This window comes from Mus caroli, chromosome 9 (genome assembly GCF_900094665.2).
Source record: "Mus caroli chromosome 9, CAROLI_EIJ_v1.1, whole genome shotgun sequence".
Classification (NCBI taxonomy): Eukaryota; Metazoa; Chordata; class Mammalia; order Rodentia; family Muridae; genus Mus; species Mus caroli.
In genome coordinates this window covers 76,534,040-76,554,559 of record NC_034578.1, presented here as the reverse complement: position 1 = coordinate 76,554,559, position 20,520 = coordinate 76,534,040, and the positions used below count along the sequence as shown (strand labels likewise).

The window sequence follows — 20,520 nt, the reverse complement described above, 5'->3', positions numbered from 1 at the left end:
CAAAACAAAACAAAACAAAACAAAACAAAACAAAACAAAACAAAACAAAACAAAACAAAACAAAACAAAACAAAACAAAACAAAACAAAACAAAATTATTAGTCTATTCCTAGATAATAATTTCTAAAGCAAATATCATCAATCATAGAATAGGGTGGCAGTTTCTTTAATGTAACGTTTCTACAAAGACACACTTTAAAAGATTGATTTAATTGTGCGTATTCAAATTAATCTAAAGACAGAAAGGAATGTTCTTAAATACCTCAATCCATCATTTCTTTTCAGGCCGTGGGTCAGGAATAGGGGCTGGTTAATGCAGTTCCTGTTTCTGTCTCTTTGAGATTTACAGTTTTAATGATTTTCCTCACAACATGAGCATCACAATGCTCTTGAGAGAATCTACCTGAAATTGGTGATATTTAAATGTTTAAACCATTTTACATGCAAAAGGGAGTGGGATGGGGTAGGGGGTTCGTGGAAGGGAGACCGGGAAGGGGGATAACAATTGAAATGTAAACAAATAAAATGATTACTAAATAAAAACAAAATGTTTAAACCATCTTCCTTAACTGATGTTTCTGTTGGTCATTTGCAGTTCCAAATCCAGAGCTTTGACATTGTCTGCAGCCCAGTGTGGACCAGCAGAGACAGATGCTGTGATATTCCCTCTAGGGTGAGTAAGCCCTGCCCTGGCATTAAACCCCCAAGACAGAGCTCTTCTCATGCAAATGGTCTGGGAGAGGAAATAGCACTCAAGAGCTGCAGATTGGAGCCCAGGGACGTGCAATGTGTGTGTGCTCTTCAGTTACCACAGCTCAGGCCAGGGCTCACGTGACCTTTTGCTGGAAGGATAGGAATGTACAAGATCATATCTGGAAATTCTCTCAACAACAGCCAGGAAAATCATGCTGAGTCAATGTGTCTGATAAACCTACTTACTGCAGACCTCCCACTGCTAAACAGCCTTTTACTAAATAAGCTATCACTTTTCTGGGTTACTATGGACCTTTTGATGGAAGGAATGCATACATACATACATACATACATACATACATACATGTGGTGTGTAGATGATAATTATAAAGTTCAGTGTTGGTGATATGAAGCTTTTGGCAAGTACAGCTGCACACATCTGCCAGATAAATGTATACTATTAAATATTTAGTGAACATTTATTGGAAACTATGAATTCTTCAATATGACAGGGTTATTGCAGTAAAAGGTGAGTATCTGTGAAAGCCAGTGAGAGAAATTAAAAATTAGATGCATTGGTTTTCCGTGAGTCTGGGCTTCTCCTGTGTGGACTTAACCAAATACAGACTGGAAATATTAAAGAGACAGAATCTATTGAACTTCTAAGCATACTTTTTGCTCTAATGCTTTCCTAACTGGGATATTTGTCAACCTCACACAGACATTTTTATTGCTATTACTTCCTAAATAGCATAATGTAACAGCTATTCCTAACACATATTATACTAAGTAATTAGACATGATCTGAAGCATGCAGGAGGATATACTTAGGCTTCATGCAAAACCTAGAGTATTTTATATGAGTGACTTTAGTATCTTTAGGTTTTGGTGTTTTTCTGGAGGTCCTGGAACAAATCCTTCTTAGATAACCTAAGTATGATCTGGGTTCTGTTGCAGAGCAGGGGCCTTGGTATGAAAACCAAGCACAGGTAAAGGCATGGGGAGTGATGGAGGTGCCATCAACTTTCAGTGATAAGAGAGTTAAGCAGAGGACCCAGTGGAGCGAGGGAGCAAGCTATGTGGCTGGTAGAGGCAGACACGCTAACTATAACTCTCACAGTGTGCTCTAGTTACCTGAGACATGAGAAGGTAAAGTGGGACCGTGGCCCACAGTGAGACACATATGCTGGTTTACAGAATGGGAGAGTTGTGGGGACTATGGAAAGGGCTTTGCTTTTTTTTTTTTTTCCTGAACAAAATAGGAGTTGATTTTTTAAAAAGATATGCATCATTTTCTATAACAGGGAATCAAGAAAACTGGGCTAAATTACCAGGGCTTCTGCTAATCTTATTAACCTTACTTTGTTATGTGTGGGTTGCTCAAGCATAGCACAAAGGAGCTGAGCAAATTCGAACGTTAGACTCTTTCTAAGCTATGATTAACTAGCAGTTACTTGTTCCAGTTGGGAAACAGATTCTCATGTGTGTAAGTAGGGTGGTGGGTGAGATGTCACCCTCTGTGTCTCACTGAGTTTATATGCAAATGATCATTTCAAAATTTCAGAGAGATGAAGCAAAATGCCCCGCCCTTCCGAATGCTTGCACGTGTACCCAGGACAGCGTTGGACCTCCAGGACCCCCGGGCCCTGCAGTAAGGAAACACACATAGTTGCTTATTGCTCTTTTGTTTTGAAAGTTGTTTTTGAAGGGGGAAATCACCTGTTTGTCAGTATGGTGGCCATAAAATGCTTTTTATCCATTTCAGTGTTTTCAATGCTGGAGCATGCTAAACTTCCAGCCATCTTTATAATGTATATTCATAATATATTTAGAGATCTGAAATGAAGTGAATCAAGAAGAAAATTAGGGAGCTGGCAAGATGAATCAGTGGGTAAAGGTGTTGACCGCCTAACCGAATGACCAGTGTCTTATCCTTAACATCCACAATGTAGAATGAAAGGGTTAACTCATGCACATTGTCCTCTGGATTTCACAATGTGTCCCCCAGCAAATAAATTAGTAAATGTGATCACAATTTCATTTCAAAAGGCAAGAGAGTTCTATTCTAGTGCCCAGACCATTTCTCTAGCTACTCAGGTATTGGCTCTCTTCAAGACTTTTCCTCTTAAAAACACAAGTTTGGGTTTCCATCTGTAAATATAAGCACTTGGAAGTTTACTGTATTTCCTTAAAGTTTCTTGTATGAATAACCATGGTTTGGAAGGCTGACCAAGAACAACTTAAGTAGAACTTAGAACATATGTACCTGACATAGCAGGCACACCTCATGGTGTGAACATGTTAAGATGACAAATATATGATCATGGTATAAGCTCTGGGAGCAAGTACTAGAGTGTGGCCTAACTTGAATGCTGAGGCTATGACTAGATACTCTGTGATAGGGATGAGAGCCTAAGAAAAATGCAAAGTGAAACATTGAAGACTGCAGTTACCCTAGAGTGCACTGGTCCATCAGTGTGTATCTCTTTGGATTAGGCCTGATTTGTAATACCTGACTTGAGCCCTACTGTGGAATATAAGTGATTGCTTTAACCTCATTGGCTTTTTAAGAAAATAAATTATTGATATAGGAGCAACTCAGATACTGAGAGCACCAGTCTGTGTGATACTGGGGTTATAGAAAATAACTTGACTTTAGGTTAATTACAAAGCACTTTTTATATATGGATTCAAAATGTCCCTGGAATTAGTATCAAAAATCTGAGATTCACCTGGAATATGTCTTGGATCTGATAGCTATTTCTCTGTTTTTTTTTTTCTCTAGTATTGAGGTGCCATTTTCTGATGTCACTATCATATTTTTTTGGCTTTATTTGTTGTTCCTTGAATTCTTGTTTGTAAGCGCACACTCTGAGGTCCTGAGACATTTGCAGAATATAATTCATATAATCCTCAAATGCACTTTTCTTTTCATTCAAGTGCTGCGAATATAACAAGAAGAAACATAGATTGTGCAGTTTTCAAATTCTCTTTGCCTGTGTGTTTATATGATACAAATTTATTTCTTAGTCATGCTGGGGCTCAAAGCTGAGCTTTGTCCATGCTAGGCAAGGGTTTGCCATAGAGCTGCATCCCGGCCATAACGTAATAGCTTTACTTTAATATTTTGCAAGTATCTGTGTAAGTATTGACCGTTTAGCGAGCATATTATTTCTTGAAACACTGTTTTTTATGTATCAATTTCTGAATTCCTTATGCTCACACCAAAATGTGTTCTTTTTATGTGTTTTAGGGAGGACCTGGTGCAAAAGGTCCCAGAGGTGAAAGAGGCATCAATGGGGCAGTTGTAAGTACATTTTAATGCTCCAAGGAGTCATGGCTATCTAGTTGTTTAAATTTCCTTGGAGGTGGTATTCGACCTTGGGCCACTTACTTCTGGTTTAGTAGCGTCAAGTTACATCACTATTCTTGGCTTCAGACATAATGAACAAGGAGTGTAGATTCAATATAGTGGAAATTTGAACTCATGGGAATATGTGAATACAGATATAGCACATATTATATAATGGTTTTTACTTTAAAAAGACCACCTTTAAAAGGACATTTGTTGAAATGTAGGTTTTGTTGTGAATTCATGGCACCATTTTCTGAAGGTGTAGTAAAAGGAATGAAAGGGTGTGGCCTCAATAGAGTTTTATACACGTATTGTATTTTAAACTGTTGATGAAGACTAAGTAATCATGCTGTCAGGCTATGACGAGAGGCTTCTGACCCTTCTTACTGTTCTTAAAGGTTCTTACATCAACCTTTTCATCTTTCTCTTTCCTCATATATTTTAGGGGCCCCCAGGTCCCCGTGGAGATACTGGCCCTCCAGGCCCCCAAGGTCCTCCAGGCCCCCAGGGACCCAATGGACTTTCCATTCCGGGAGAACAGGTAAACATAAAAGCTTTCTATAGTAAATGAAAATGTTGGGTTAACAATGTATTTAAATGGAGAACATTTTTTTCTTTCTTTCCTTGTTTTGTAGTGTCTCCCCTCAGCAATTTTTGGTATAAGGTTTTGAACCTAGAGCCTGACAGATGCTATGCAAGCTCTCTACCGTTGAGCTAACGCCCCGACCTGTTATAAGCTTTTTATTTTGAGACAGGGTTTTGAGCTTACTCTGTGGTCAGTTCAGGACTTGAACTTGTGATTCTCCTGCCTCAGTCTTTTGAGCAGCTGGGATGCCAGGCCTGAGACACTTGGACTGGTTTACATGCAATATTTTCTGTGTTGTTCTGAGTGCAAATGTTTTCTAGGAGAATGCAAGGCTAGTTACTCAGCTGGTGTCATCTGATGAATATTATTTTAGATGTGTAAATGGGACATGCAACCAGTAACTATGAAAATTGTTCTATTTATTTGGTCTCTCAGAAACTTCCTGAAAGTAATGCATATGTCACTTTTGTTAAACTATGTTCTTTCAAAGTAGATATATTGTCCCAAATCTATATAACAGTATCATAACATTAAGTAGAAACTATAAAATGGCATTTGCTGGATAGAAAGTGAGTGTTAATGGGGGGGGGGTTCATTCATGTTCCTTTAAAATAGACTTGCGTGCTTGTCTCTGAATCCCTACATCAGACCTATAAAGTGATAAAAATGCATACGTGACTCAATTCCTTCTTTTAAACTTAATTTCCATAATACCTGAGAACCATCTTCTTACTGCCCACTCTAGGGTCGGCAGGGAATGAAAGGTGATGCAGGAGAGCCAGGCCTTCCGGGACGGACAGTGAGTTCTCAAAATTACCCCTTCTTACCTGTAATGCTCTGTTGAAAAAGTTGTCTTTTGAGCGTTGCAAATTTGTTTGAGAGGGGAGGTGGAGTTTGGTGGGTGGGGAGGAGCAGGGAGGAGCTGGAGAAAAGGCAAATCATGCTCAGAATATATTATATGAAAATTAATTAATTAAAAAGAAGCAAACCAAGATTAAATAGTGAAGGGTGGCTCACGTGTGTGCTTCTCTGGACTTGAATTTCATACTCTGTTCTTACTCTTCAAGGGTATACTGTTTAATTCTAATACCTCCTAGCTGACCAATGTCTATATGCCTGGCCCTGTGTTTGGCTATAGTCTTCTTTTTCTTTTTAGAGCCCTCAAACTTTGTTTGGAAACATTTTGAAGAACACTAAGAATCATTTTTTTCTTTTACACAAACAGTGTATTACTGCACACTAATTGCTTGCTCCCTTCTGTGTAGGGAACCCCAGGATTACCTGGCCCACCAGGACCAATGGGACCACCAGGAGACAGAGTAAGTTTTGGGCCATGAATGTTTTAATTACAGACACTCCAAGTCCTGTTTGCATGATTGGAGAGGTGGAGCTCACATATCTTGTGGGAGGCTTCAAAGATGGTATTGGTGGACGCTCCAGCATCAGATCCATCTTGAGTTCTCTTAAAGGAATTGGTGGGATTTTTGAGGGAAGTGCTTGAAATTTTAATGTTGAGAATTTTAAAGTTATATATTGAAGAGTAACTGATCAGAAAGGCATTAAAGAGATGTAGGCAATTGCTTTCAATCCTAAAATTGAAATCTTTAACATGAGACAGATTTTAATAACTTGGGGAGTAAGTAGCCTTCATTTTCACAGTATTTTCTTTGAAGCCCTGGAGAACTCTATATCTTTAGAAGGCAAAGGTTGATGCTGGTGTGAGGAGCTGGTACTTAGGGACTTTCTCTATTTGTGGCAATATCCACATTTGCCTTTGACTCAGGGTGACAAGGTAGGGAGGTCACTCTTTTCTGGGAGAGGCTATTGGGTAGCCTAGTGAACATGGATGGCATTTATGCTTCATTCACCAATACTATGGAAACATTTGTTTCAATAAGAGACTAAGATGCTTCAATAAGAAGAATTTAGAGATGTTAAAATTGCTCAAAGTCCACGGACCTTACAGCTTTTCAACATTTTATAGTTTAAATAAGATGAGGGTTGTCTGCACTCTGTCAATCAGGCTAAACTGGGACTAGTAACGTTCTCCAAAAGGGCTAGCACTGTATCCGCTGTCAGGAAACATGTGACTTTTAACATTAATATCTGTAATCATTGGCAAGGAGGTGTCACTCAGTAGGAGCAATACTTCACCAAGATAACTCAGAATAGTGTGTGACGTGCTCCCGAGGGTTGTTTTTGTGCTTTTTCTGATATTTGGAAGAAACACACAAGTCAAAGAGCAAGTCATAGACTCCAATGAGGAGTTTGGAGATTCAAGTGACATATTGGCACCTCAGCATCTTTTGACAATGCTGAATTTGGGCAGTCTTGCTCAATTTTTACTGTATAATGAAGAGCAACAGTGAGAATACAAATGAACTCCAGCCTTTCCAATAAGAAAACAAAAGTGACTACAGCCACTGAGAAAGCGGCAGTAGGCTGATTTGCTGTCGAGGGCTCGCTGTGTGCATCACAACCCATCCCTGTGTGTGCTTCAGATGGTGATGGTGGGGTCTTGAGGTTGTCCCCTAGCAACAGGCAATCAGGAAGCCAATACTGTCACCATTGTACCGGGAAGGGTAAGGGGTTAGGAAGACCTGTACATTTCCCCCTCTGAAACTCCAACCCATGTCTAACATTGTGGACAGACCACTCTTATCTCTTGGGATAAAAATGAGGAAACGATTTAAGAACTAATTCCCATGTTTCTTCCATGGCCCTACTCATGTGCCGATGGCTTAGTAAACTGCCTCTGAGGCTAAAAGCAGGTACACTGAGCAGGGAGGACATACACTGTTTTACACAGTGAGAGAGGCTGTAGGTATGGGGATCTTGGCTAACAAAAATAAGAAATAAATAAGAAAGTGGCAGAAAGTGAGAGAGGGAAGCAGGAGGAAGGTGAGGAAGAGGACTCTGGTGAGTCAGGTTCTGCAGGTATAGTGGGGACCACAGAAGAACCCCACGTACTTGTATCTAATTTATATGAAATGATCCCTAGTCTCTTCTGACACCGTGATTCGGGTGGATATAGTAACGACAGTTGCAGGCTTGCAGTCAGAAGTGAAGCTAAGAGGTAAAGCACGGTGACTGCAGGTAGCTTGAGATAGCCCTTTTAAGGACATCAGATTAAATCCCTCTCATCCCAATTTAGGTATGTTCCTTCAAAGAAACAGGTGGTCAAGAAGTTCTAAGCATGACTAGATCATTAAAAGTCTGATCTTCCCTACAGGGTGTGAGAGAGAGAGAGATAGAGAGAGAGATAGAGATAGAGAGAGAGAGAGAGAGAGAGAGAGAGAGAGAGAGAGAGAGAGAGAGAATAGTGGTAGCACTAGGATCCGTTTGGATGGAAGACCAGGCCTATCAGAGCTACTGGAACACTTTGGTTTCTTAAGTGTCTCTCAGAAGTAATGTTGGTTTTGTATCAGATGGACTCCAAGTCTGGTATTTGTTAAGCGGACATAACTTCTTCACAAAGCAAACTGAAAGTTTATCCCTTTAAGTTTCTGAAAAGAATTGTTTTGGGGGATATGGGAGTATTTCTAAAACTCCCTTAAAAGAAACCTAAGTTTCTGCTATTGTGAAGTAAGCAGACTAAGAAATACAGAGGCTGAATAATTATGGACAACATAATAATTCTTCCATGGTTTGATTTTTTTCAAAACCAAGTTGGCCCAGAACTCACAGCAGTCCTCCTGTCTCGGCCTCCCAAATGCTAGAATTGCAGGCTCGGAGTCACCATTGCCTGGTACTGATCATTCTTCTCTGTGGAAAATGGGACAAAAATCACTTCTGACAGAGGAATGCAGCAAGCATAAACAGCAAACTGACTCAGAAGTCCTCGGCTGGGTTTCAGAGATCTGGTGTTGAGAATGAACGCTAACTAGGTAGCAGGGTGACTCACTCCAGACAGAGGTCATTTGGCACTGTACCGAGGGAAAGAGCAAATCAGTGTGGACACAGGAGCCAAAGGGCAGCCCTGCAGGGAGATGCGCCTGCCCTTTCCTTGCTGCTCACACTGACATAGCTCGGCCCTGTGATGAAGGGAGAACATTTCACTCTGGCTGAGAGAATAGAAGACTTCCTTTCCTTTTTGAGTGTAGGGCAGCTAAGACAGTTTGAGTTTCAGAGGGTGGCTTCAATCAGCAGAGGCAGTCTCCCTTCATCTCTTTTTGTACTTTTGAAGAACTAAAAACTAGAATCTGCCTTCTTTGAAAAATATTAGTTTGGCATTTGAACTAGTTTTGCTTGTAGTATACAAATGAATGAGCATAGGAACTAATTACTCAGTAAAAGTATAATGTAAATTGAAATGAGGTTTTTTTTTTTTTGGTCGTTGTTGTTGTTGTTATTTTGGTATGCTGGTCTTCATACTGAAAGCTTAGCTACCAAACACCACCATGTACTCAGCCCTTCTTATGACCCTATCACTCTTAGTGATCTATTTAGCCTCATTCACATGTTTGTTTCCTTCCTAACCTGTACTTTCATTCTTACAACAGGGTTTCACTGGAAAAGATGGTGCAATGGGGCCCAGAGGTCCCCCCGGGCCACCGGTAAGAGCCGAGAGGTTTACACTGCCCTGGCCACGATCTCCAGCCTCCTTTTCCTTTCCTCCCATTTTGAGTCCTCCCCGCCCCGCCTCTGTGCTATGGGGAATATTGATACAGAAGCCGTTTGGTTTTGATTTATGAGTCAAAATGTTCTAGAGAAAACAGATGTGTCAATATACAGATGATTTTTCAAGTTCTGTTTCAGAAAAATCTCAGACTGACCTGGGCACTGTCTGGCTGGTCTCTTGATTTTTCTCTTCAATGAGATATAGACCCAGTTCCTCAGTGGTCACCTGAATCTGAGCTCTGTGACATTTAAATGTTAAGGGCAGTATTAATGAGCAACCCTTGGTCATTCTGAGGGGGGAGGCTTTATCTACATCTTAAACAAAGGGTGCTCTTATGCCTTTTGTAGATTAAGCTGAAGATAGATTCTGAAAATTTTTCAAGTAGAACAATCTGTAGGTGATGTTACAATGATATAGAAACACTGGCTATGCCTCCTGTCTACATGGCGGGATTGGAAGATTCCAGAACATATGTTTACTTGATTTTACTATTTATATTTAATACATGTGTTTTCATGTAAGAATAGTTTAAATAAATAATAAGCCTAAGTATTTACTACAGAGCTCAACTTTGCATACATTTAGGGGAATATTTTATAAAATCTATGATTCTATTTAATGGAAGTGGTAGGCTTTAGAACATGATGTATTGGATATCATATTATAAATAGCCCAGTAGATATATAGCAGAAATGCTTGCAATTATACTTAAAAGCAGCAGGGAGAGATTCTTGTGGTTTTGGTGGGGTGAGGAGTGCTGACTGGAGGGAGAGACTTGGAGCCTGGGGAATGTCCCTGAGGAGGAAGGATTTCTAGACTCCTCTATGGTCTCTGGAAGAGAGGCTAAAGGAGGATAAACTCAGCCACCTTCTTAATCCCCCACTAGTCAACATTTCCACCCCTGTCTTTTGGAGGATTTATTTATTTATTTATTTATTTTCAGAAGCAAACTAAAAAAATTAGGAGTTTTTATTCTGTAAATATGCCTTTGTAACAAATGTACTGGGGTTATAGTCTATAAATTGTGAAGCTGGTTATAGGTATGCATGTATTTTTCTGTTGGTCTCAAGATACATTTCAGACAGAAATTCCAAGATTTCTCCCCTCATGTTACCTTAAAACGTGGCTTTCCTCTTCCTTACTGTGTAATGACATTCTGCTTCTTTTAAACGGTTTTAAGTCTGGCTGCAATTCTTCAGTTACTGTGGCTAGGATTTTTTCCTTGTCATAACCTTCGCTTTCTTGGTCTGTGGTTGTAGGGAACCCCAGGCTCTCCAGGAGTCACAGGGCCAAGTGGGAAACCAGGAAAACCTGGAGATCATGGCAGACCTGTAAGTAGTTTTGCATGTCGACTGATTCCATTCTCCTGTGGATGTGGACAAATGAGAACGCCAAGGCTTGGGCATATTTAGATTATCTCAGCCATAAATATGTAGGAGCAGCTGCTGAAACCACGATAAACCCATAGATTTGACTCGGGAACAGTTCTAAAGACTTTTCTTCCCCCTGCTGGGCTGCTATAATATCCTGGGATGAAAACTGTGGTCCTTGGTTTCTTTAAAAGAGGAAGGGATTGTGAGCCAAGACACATTTTTCTGCACTGTATAAACACTCCGAGCTTCAGAGCTGGGTCAGCAAAATCATTCTTTTTTTATTTATAAATGGTATGCTGTTTAAGACATAAAAATACATGATCAGAGTGCAGGGCGCCTTCATTCTCAATGGAGGGATGTTAACCCTTTGATATCCACTACCCAGATATACCATTTTCTTTTCTTGCTCCATAACTGAGGATTCTGGAGCATCAGACAGTCTTAGAAGTGTTTATCAGGGCTTAGGGAGATGGCTTAGAAGGTAAAAATGCTAGCCATCCAAGCATGAGGATCTAAGTTTGAATTTCCAGGATACTTACAAAACCTGCACATGTAGCAGGAGTATCTGCCCTCTCAGTGTTCCTACAGAGAGATGGGAGGAAGAAACGGGAGGGTCCCTGGAAGCTCTTAGGTAAGGTATCTGGCATCCATAGTGGACAAACAGCAAAGAGACCATGTCTCAAATCATGTGGAAGTTAAGGATGAACACCCAAGGCTGTCATCAGACCTCCACATGTGTGCCTTGGAACAAGTCTGCATATGTATATGCAAATGCTCTCACCACACACGTGCATGTGCACACAAAATTCTTTATTAGACTGAGGGTGTAGCTCAGTGCTGGGGTGTCAGCTTAGCCTGTGCAGGGCCGTTGGTTCAACACTTAGCACAAACAAATACATCAGAGGCCAAACTTTAGCAGGCTATTTTACTTTATCTAGTGTGACCCTTTCTCAGTTTATACCTGGTTTAGCTCTCTCTCTCCTCCTCACTCTTTTGGTTAGGAATGAGAATTGCAATAGTACCACACCTAGCATGCAATTTCAAATTAGTATCTTCGGATTGAATTTGGAGTTTCTAACATATCCACAAGTATTTGAAATGGCCATTGGGCTTCACACCCTTCTTGTTTTACTTTGCATTAGATGAGGCTAGATGAGGCTAACTTAGGCAAGCAGAAGGCCAGAACATCCTACTGCTTTTAGCTGAGATGTGATTGCTAGTGACTGGGAGTAAAAATGCTTCTACAAGATCACGGACATGATGACAGGGAAATTATTTCTGTGAAATTTTGACAATATTGTTGTGTAAACAAGACAATACCATGTGATGTGCCAACATGTATTGAGGGATTTCACAAGGCCTCACCCCTAAATGAAGACCTATAGAGAGTCAATGGCTATAGGCAGTCAAGTGGCCACTCCGACACATGCACATATGAGAAACATTAAATGAACTCATGTGTGTGTGTATGTGTGTATGTGTGTATGTGTACGAGTGTGTGTATAAGTGTGTATTTATGTGTGTATGTATGAGTGTGTGTTTGTGTGTGCTTATGTGTATAAGTGTGTGTGTATTAGTGTGTGTGTGTATTAGTGTGTGTGTGTGTGTGTGTGTGTGAGTAATAATTGAGAAGGAGTAGTGGTATACATGAGAGGAGTTGTGGGGAGATAATGATTGAAATGCGTACCCATGTGTCAATTTCTCAAAAAGCTTAAACAATTTAGAGAAGGAACAAATTGAAAATTTAAGTCAGAAACATTTCAGAGAAGCAAGAAATAAAAAATAACTGTCGTTTCATAAAGTTCCATATTCAATATTAGCAGTCCCACAAAAAATTAATTCTTTTTGTAATGAAGCACAAGTTTTTCTTACAATAACTATAATTCACTATATGTCATTTATGTCTCAGGGCAAACAAGTGAGAGAATCTACTTTTTCTTTAAAATTCCCATTCTGGCATCTGTATCTCGAATAGGCTATCAAGAGCAAAAGCAGGAAGGAGGGAGGTCAGTTAAGAGGATATCGGAATCATTACACTAAGCCGGGATTAGAACTCATTGGTTTCCATGGAAACGGTACAAGTTGAATTGGCTGGAATAGCATCCCACTATCAGATTTGTTAATGACTTGGATGTTCCTTCTGCAATGGTAGTTTGCAGTTTGAAAAAAATACTATGAAAAGAGAGGAAGTTCGGGCCCTCCAAGGATCTTTCTTGGACAGGGATGGGCTTCTGCCTGAGTATGATAAAGATTATGTGGTTGTTTGGATGTGAGATCAATTAAGAGACAAAAACATCTGTTTTCTTTTCTATCCAATGTATAAAAACTAATTGGGGGAAGAATGAGCTCCACATTTATCCAGGGAGCTGACAGGAAGTCCTTTACTGGTTCTTCTAGGAAGTGAGTGGATGTCAGGCTTTTGTGTATTTCACAATAAGCAACTGAGCTAAGTAACCATGGTAACTTAAATTGCTAGTTCAAGTGCAGTTTGAGTTCAAGCGCACGTTGCAGTTGTAAGTCTACGTGGTGAATGGTGCATAGCTTTTGTAACTGTTGCTCACACAGTCTGAGCAAGGCTTTGGAAGGCCCCATTTGGTGGGAGATTAGGTTATTTTTATAGTAAAGGAAAATGTTAGTGGTGTGGTTTTAATGTGATGTACCACGTTGCTGGTTTATCAAACGACAGACTCTGCCCTCATATCATCGAGGCTGTCTATTTTAGATCAGAGGTTCTCAGCGTATGGGTCCTTACCCCCCTGCACATCAAAGAACAAGGAAGGGGTTGCATATCAGATATCCTGCAGAGCAGATGTTTACACTATGATTAAAAACAGAATTATAGTTATGAAGGTGCAACAAAATAATTTTATGGTTTGGGTGTCACTAAAACATGAGCTACTTTATTAAAAGGTCACAGCATTAGGAAGGTTGAGAACCACTATTTTAGATCATCTCTTCCTGTTTCTAAAATCTAACATATCTGTGTTTCAGGGTCAATCTGGCTTAAAAGGAGAAAAAGGTGATAGGGTATGTATTTCTTAAAATTAGACTTCATTTTCTTTCAAGTGTTTAAACATTTAACTCTGAAGTTATAGAAATAATCTTTTAATGATTATTTTTAAAATTAATTAACCAGGGAGACATCGCTTCTCAGAACATGATGCGAGCGGTTGCAAGACAAGTCTGCGAACAACTGATCAGTGGTAATTAGCTCTTCACCATTTGAACAACGGTTAAAGCAATCGAGGAGAAAATACAGAACTTGAGTCACAGAGTTGATTGGAAATGTTTCACACTAGTACAGTGCCATGCCTGAAGATGGAGTGCAGACTAGCCTTGAAACTCGGGGCTCGCCCTCTGAAGTTTCATTAGTGCTTCTCACAGCACAGTCCTGAGGAACACAGCCCACAAATTCCTTAATTTGTTTGTAAGAAAAGAGACGTCCGTGATCATGTTCTAAATCCAGTGAATCACCGGGCTTGGAAACGAAGCCCCCAAAATAATAACTTTTCAATGTGCACTTAACAGAAGTTCTCAGCTGAATTATTACCTGTGCTAGAGAAATGACACACTGACACAATTTCAAAGGAGCTGTCTTTTGAGTGACATCCTCTGACACACTGAAAGGCAATGTATTTCAAAGAGTTACCACCTTCTGATAACTCTTACTTATTCGTACCAAAGCTTATGGCTTGAGGCCAGCATTTTGGATGACTTCTGATCCAGGGTCACTTTCTACTGGGTGACTGATGCATCTCATTTTTAATGTGTGAACTCATTAGAGCCTGAGAGCTAGGTGCTAAAAGAAAACAGCTCCCCTATGTGCCCCATCCCTTCCTGGGTTTCTTTCTAACACCTCTTTCTATCTATAGGCCAGATGAGCAGATTCAATCAGATGCTGAATCAGATTCCAAATGATTACCACTCAAGTCGAAACCAGCCTGGCCCACCAGGGCCTCCAGGACCCCCTGGCAGTGCTGGAGCCAGAGGAGAACCAGGGCCTGGGGGTCGACCAGGATTCCCTGGCACGCCTGGGATGCAAGGACCCCCTGGTGAACGAGGTGGGCCTTTATGATTTTTTATAGCGATAAAGGAAGGGCTTGTGTGTGTGTGTGTGTGTGTGAGAGGGGGGGGGTTGGGGCAGGTTGAAAGCATTTAGAAGGCAGAATTTGACACACCACTTCACTGTTATTTGGACAGTCCAGAAGAGCAGTCTGGCAGCCACCTTTCCTGTTCAGTAACCTGAAGTGTGCAGACATCTGTAATCCCAGCAATAGGAGTGTGAGAAAATGGACCCCGTAGTCAGCAGATCTCACTAGAGATATTTCTATCCATTGATATTTCTTGTGGCTCTGGTGGGAAGTAGTGTCTTGGCAGCAGGAATCAGGCACCAGTCTTACTAAGGGCTGTGGCTGTGGCAAGAACTGAGCAACAACTGAAGGCACTTGGTCCAAATTCTTTCTATTCCTTCATTCAGGACCTGGCCCTGCTTCTTGGATATTTGTTTCACTTTAATTTCATGGTAGATAAATGAAATTCAAAGGGGGAAAAAAAAGAAAAATGGGATTTCTCTACTTCCAGATGTTTTAGGATGCTTACTTTAAGAGTTATATAACCCGACTATCTAATGGTGTGACTGCCGTGCCCACACAGCTCCTAAAGTCTACCTGAAGGGCCTTCACTAAGATGTCTGGTTTTAATTACTATTTGACAATATATTAGGCATATTTGTATCCTTCAAATAATTTCCCTCTGACTTTCAGCCAGATTTGTTTCTTGGCTATGAATCTGGAATTACACAAATGTCTAGAAAGAATTTGGCTTAAGGAGTGAACTTCTGGGAAAAATTAGGTTCTGTTTTCGCTAAGGAAATGACTTACTTGAATTATTATTTAAGATGAAAAAACATGTTTCCAGATAAAATTTTCCCATGCTTTCATTTTCCTTCCCTTTTAAATTTCTATTTATTTATTGATTGATTGATTGATTGATTGATTGATTGGCTTCTTGCAGGTTTGCCTGGAGAGAAAGGTGAAAGGGGTACTGGGTCTCAAGGACCCCGAGGACCTCCTGGGCCCCCAGGTAGGTTTGTTAAGACATCAGACTAGGACAGCATGTAAAAAAGGCAACTTCATGGTATCAGCTTTGTACCAACATGGTGGGAGTTTTAGCAAAAAAGTTGAGTTTGGACGTAGCCTTGTGAAAGTATCACTCTACCAGGCGTTTGCTCGCCGCTGTAGTGTAAGAAGGAGTGAATGTGTCTGACACTGAGAAGGAGTACATGTTTTATTCGGGATTCTCTGCGGTATTTGTTTGCTTGTTTTGTTTTGTTTACTTTGTTCTCTCCAATTACTATTGTGTGTAGTATTCTTCAATATGGGGTTATTAGAGTGAGAACAATTTAAAGACTTGACACAAATTTTCATTGACAGCATTTCTCCAACAAGCTACAAGGAAACAGTAGCTGTCTGAGTTGTTTTATGCATTGTTTTGACTAGGTTCAAAATGATCCTTCTCTTTTTTATTTAAAGTTAAGAAACCCTTTATTATATCTATCTATCTATCTATCTCAATCATCTATCTATCATTTATCTATCTATCTCATCGCTTCTCGGCCTTTTGGCTAAGATCAAGTGTATCTATCTAAATCATCTATCTATCTATCTATCTATCTATCTATCTATCTATCTATCTATCTATCTATCTATCTACCTATCTATATCAATCATCCATCTATCATTTATCTATCTATCTCATTGCTTCTCGGCCTTTTGGCTAAGATCAAGTGTATCTATCTCAATCATCTATCTATCTATCTATCTATCTATCTATCTATCTATCTATCTATCTATCTATCTTGTCTGTGTGTGCATGTGTGTGTGTATGGGTGCTACACATGTTCATGGTATGCATGTGGAGGTCAGAGAACAATTTGTGGGAGTTGGTTCTTTTCTTCCACTTTGTGGGTCCTGGGAACTTGACTCTGATTGTCAGGCTTGGCAGCAAACACCTTTACTTACCAAGCCATCTGGCTGCTCCATGTTTTTCTTCCTTTTCTGAAGTTTCTGTATCTTTACACTTAATGCAAGCCCTGTGGCTAAATCTTTACATTTATGTCAATCATATGAAGCACCACTTTGTCCATGAGTATTGGAATCTGCCGCAGGTGTTTTTGACAAGAAATGGAAATATATTATTATTATTATTATTACTATTATTATTTTGCTTCACACTAGGTCCACAAGGCGAATCCCGAACGGGTCCACCAGGGTCCACAGGTTCAAGAGGCCCTCCTGGTCCCCCTGGTCGTCCAGGAAACTCAGGTATCCGAGGCCCTCCAGGTCCTCCTGGATATTGTGATTCATCCCAGTGTGCCAGCATCCCGTACAATGGGCAAGGCTATCCAGGTATGTTGCTGCCATCATAAGGACTCCAGTTTCCCAGAAATAAAGAGCCCTAGGATTGAAGGCAGTTAGAGATAGGGATCTCGTGGAGATGCCAGCATTTTTGGTTCTGTATTTTGAGTATGTGGCAGTCTTCTAAAGCACAAAACACTTTCCATAATTAGGATTTAAGTGACCATTTTCCCTTCCTGTATTTCTGGATTTACCAAACCACACCATTAGCTTCTCTACAACTCTTTGGAGAGTTAAATGAATGCTACCAATTAATTAGGTTTCTTTTTCTTTTTTATTTTTCTTTCTTTTTATTTATTATTTTTTATCTAAAGGAACAGAGAGACTAAAAAATGAAATAGTGTTATAGAATGCTGAAAATATATATGGAAATTATTTCTGCAATCCAATCTACATGTGATAGCAAACAAAATGCAGACAAGTGAAAGAATTCACTGTCATGCGCCAGGCGTAGAATTGATGCTTATCAAACCTGTAGCTTAATATTTTTATAGGGCTGTTAGTGAAATTCTAGTGTTGCACAGTTGTAGACTGCAGACGCATCTCATGCCTGACCTTGTGGGATGTGAGAACTGGGGTGTATACTGGTCTGGATAGAAAGTCTCTCATGTTATGATCAATGGTTAGTTTTTCATTAGTGCATCCTCATGCATCTTGCAAGTTTAAAAAATGATACTGCTGTTTGATATGGTTTGCTACTAGCAAGTAGTGCATGAGTAGTTGGATATATCAATATCTATATATCTATATATTTATGTGCATAACTATATGTGATCAAAAGTAGTAATGAATCCAAATGCATACTCCCATGTAATCTATTTGCAAGATTCTAATTTAATTCTTTGTAAAGCAAATTTAAATTATCCCTGCCTTATGGCACTTGTGAACTGAAAATATATGGATATATAAATATACATACTTTAACATTTACATAGATGGATGTGTATATATATATATATTTGCATAGTAATTCAACTTTTAAAAACTATCATCTTTGACCTGTTTCAGGTTCCGGCTAACAAATTTTCTAAGTCTCCAGTGCTGCTTACAGTTTGAAATACATGAGAATCCTGTTTCTGAGATGTTTGCGCACGTGCTTATTAGAAAATGAGTCTGTATGGAAATCTCACGGCAGATATGGTTAACGAACTGGGTCGGCATCATACAGGAGGGTGGAGACTCCATACTAACTTGAATGACACAAGGGCAGTGGTGTCCGCCTGATGCTTTTCAGCAGTAACGTAGAACACCATCTTTTAAACAGTTCAAACATAGCCAGGAGGAGCCCTGGTTGTGAAGGAGGCGCCTAATAAGCTACTAACCAACAGAGTCATGCCATGTTGAGACAGACAATTAACTTGGTTGAAGAGAAATGTCCTATGTAAATAATAAACTAATTGTCGCTTGTACATGATCTGAATGTGATCCTGTATACTAAAATTTCGTAACAACTCAACAACCCGCTTCTGCATCAAAGCCTGCTGGCTGCTTGCTCTCTGCAGTAATAACAGAGAATGGATCTGATCCCCTCTTGCTTGTTAGCAGTGTGTCTGAGTTCAGGGCATGTGACTTCTCAGTATTCTCTGTGTGTATTTTTATTTGGGTTTCTTAACTGCAATTTTTCAAACCAAAGTTTAAAATCAACATCCCTTCCTGTTTGGCTATAGTCACAGGTGTTCCTGCCCACTGGCTGTAACTCTGCACGAGACATAGCCATAGGGGACACCGTGGAGTGTACAAAACCTGGCGACATCTCCTTTCACCCTGAGTTCAGTCTCTAGGCTCCAATACTCTTCATGACCTCAGCTCTCCAAGTTATCTGTTGACCTGATAAGTTTGAAGTCGTGAACAGTTATTTAGTGATTTGCCAAAAATCCTACCTAGGTATTATGTTTACAATTCTTTGGCCCAATTTCTGATCCTTCCCAGGTTTTGTGCAATGATTGTGTTTACTGTTGGATTTTTGAGTCCCCCACTCCCCTGTCCAGCACTCCTTATTTGGTCACCAAATTCACTCTGCACACGTGCACATGGAAATAATTGGAACACTGCAGTGCAATGCATCTATTTATGGTTGTGAGATTAAGAGTGGAGTGCCCTCACCTCCAGTGATGAGTTAACTTTTGCTGTGCGTGTATACCTTCCAAGTCATGCCATAACTGTAATGTTGAATCGGACAGAGCCTTATGTGCCCGAGGGTGGGGCCTACTTGCCTGACCGTGAGCCCTTCATCGTGCCTGTGGAGCCTGAGAGGACAGCAGAATACGAGGATGACTACGGTGCAGATGAGCCTGACCAGCAGCACCCTGATCACATGCGTTGGCGGCGAGCCCTGCGCCCAGGCCCTGGGCAGTGAACCTGAAATCATGGGTTCACCGAGGTGGGAGGTGCTGGGATTCTCATTCACAGGTCAGACAGAGCAGCAGTGTGCGTCATTTCTGTGATGTTTTCTCTGCGTCACTTCATCCACAAGTGCTCCGATCTGACTGTAGAGAATCTTGTTTCTGCAGGCAGCCTAGCTGGCAATAGTCTGTAGACATCCATGCCTTTGCAGTTCAAATGGTTACAACTCAAGCTGTTCACAGAAGCTGCATGGAGAGAACGTGCCCAGGGTGGGCTGAGGCAGCCAAGCTTCTAGGTTACCCAGCAAGCCCTGGAAACCAGAGCAGCTGTCTATTCAGAAAGGGCCTTTATCTTTCTTAGACCTAATGCAGTTCAATTGCATCCCATTTCCAGTCATTCCACTCTTAAAATAAAAAAGGAGGGGAACACCAGCTCACTGCAGCAGTTCTCCGTCTTTCCTTCCTTCTGTTACGCTTTAGGGCACAGAATGCTCTTAGTCTTTTAACAACCACAGACCTTAAGCCTCGTAGCCGAAGTTATTGTATCAACTGGATACTGTTCCATATTGCTTTTAGATGTCTTTGTTTTGACACACTAACATTTATGCCAAATTGCAGATTATTCTGCAGAAATGGAATTGCATGTTTGTGTTGTATATTTAGAATGAACTTTTTTTTTTTTTGCAAAACATGTTTCTTAGTTATCAAAGCAGTTGGAAATGTTTGCAAGACTATGAACATAGAATTGCTGCTTTTATATTTTAACTGCAGATTGTGAATTTCACTGCCTTATATTATTTATTTCTGAAACAAAAGAGGCATTTTTCAATAAAACTACTGAAAATTTGACCTGGCATATTCTTTTTCTTTGGGCCTTTTGGGCTTCTCAAGTGGTTGTTACAACAAACAATTTCATATCCTTGGATACAACTACAAATCTCGTTAATACTATTAAATTATGCTAAATAACTTTAGATTTTAAATACTATGGTGAAGTCATTGAATAGAGTGCTGAGAGCCTTAGAAGAAAATCCAGCAGATTCCAAAGGTTTTATTAGGAATGTAGAGGATGTGTGGGCTGGTGGAAAAATAATGAGGTAACCTAGGAGACCCCAAACAACCAAATAATCTACA

At 40.2% G+C, this 20,520-nt stretch overlaps 1 protein-coding gene across 3 annotated transcripts in view; it reads left to right on the top strand.

Annotated features, from left to right (window-relative positions):
• Positions 1-20,235, top strand: part of Col12a1 (collagen type XII alpha 1 chain) — a 119,874-nt gene extending 99,639 nt beyond the window's left edge. Inside the window, exons 53-66 of one of the 3 annotated variants that reach the window (XM_021172385.2) lie at positions 596-673; positions 2,258-2,344; positions 3,947-4,000; positions 4,494-4,589; positions 5,380-5,433; positions 5,900-5,953; positions 9,137-9,190; positions 10,515-10,586; positions 13,620-13,655; positions 13,765-13,831; positions 14,501-14,689; positions 15,642-15,710; positions 16,865-17,035; positions 18,053-20,235. In XM_021172385.2, coding sequence (XP_021028044.1) covers positions 596-673; positions 2,258-2,344; positions 3,947-4,000; positions 4,494-4,589; positions 5,380-5,433; positions 5,900-5,953; positions 9,137-9,190; positions 10,515-10,586; positions 13,620-13,655; positions 13,765-13,831; positions 14,501-14,689; positions 15,642-15,710; positions 16,865-17,035; positions 18,053-18,063 — 1,092 coding nt within the window. In that variant the 3' untranslated portion in view covers positions 18,064-20,235. Of the gene's footprint in view, positions 1-595; positions 674-2,257; positions 2,345-3,946; positions 4,001-4,493; positions 4,590-5,379; positions 5,434-5,899; positions 5,954-9,136; positions 9,191-10,514; positions 10,587-13,619; positions 13,656-13,764; positions 13,832-14,500; positions 14,690-15,641; positions 15,711-16,864; positions 17,056-18,052 lie in introns of those variants that run through there. The other 2 variants (XM_021172383.2, XM_029481914.1) reach the window with 2 other exon arrangements.
• The last annotated feature ends 285 nt before the right edge of the window (positions 20,236-20,520 follow it).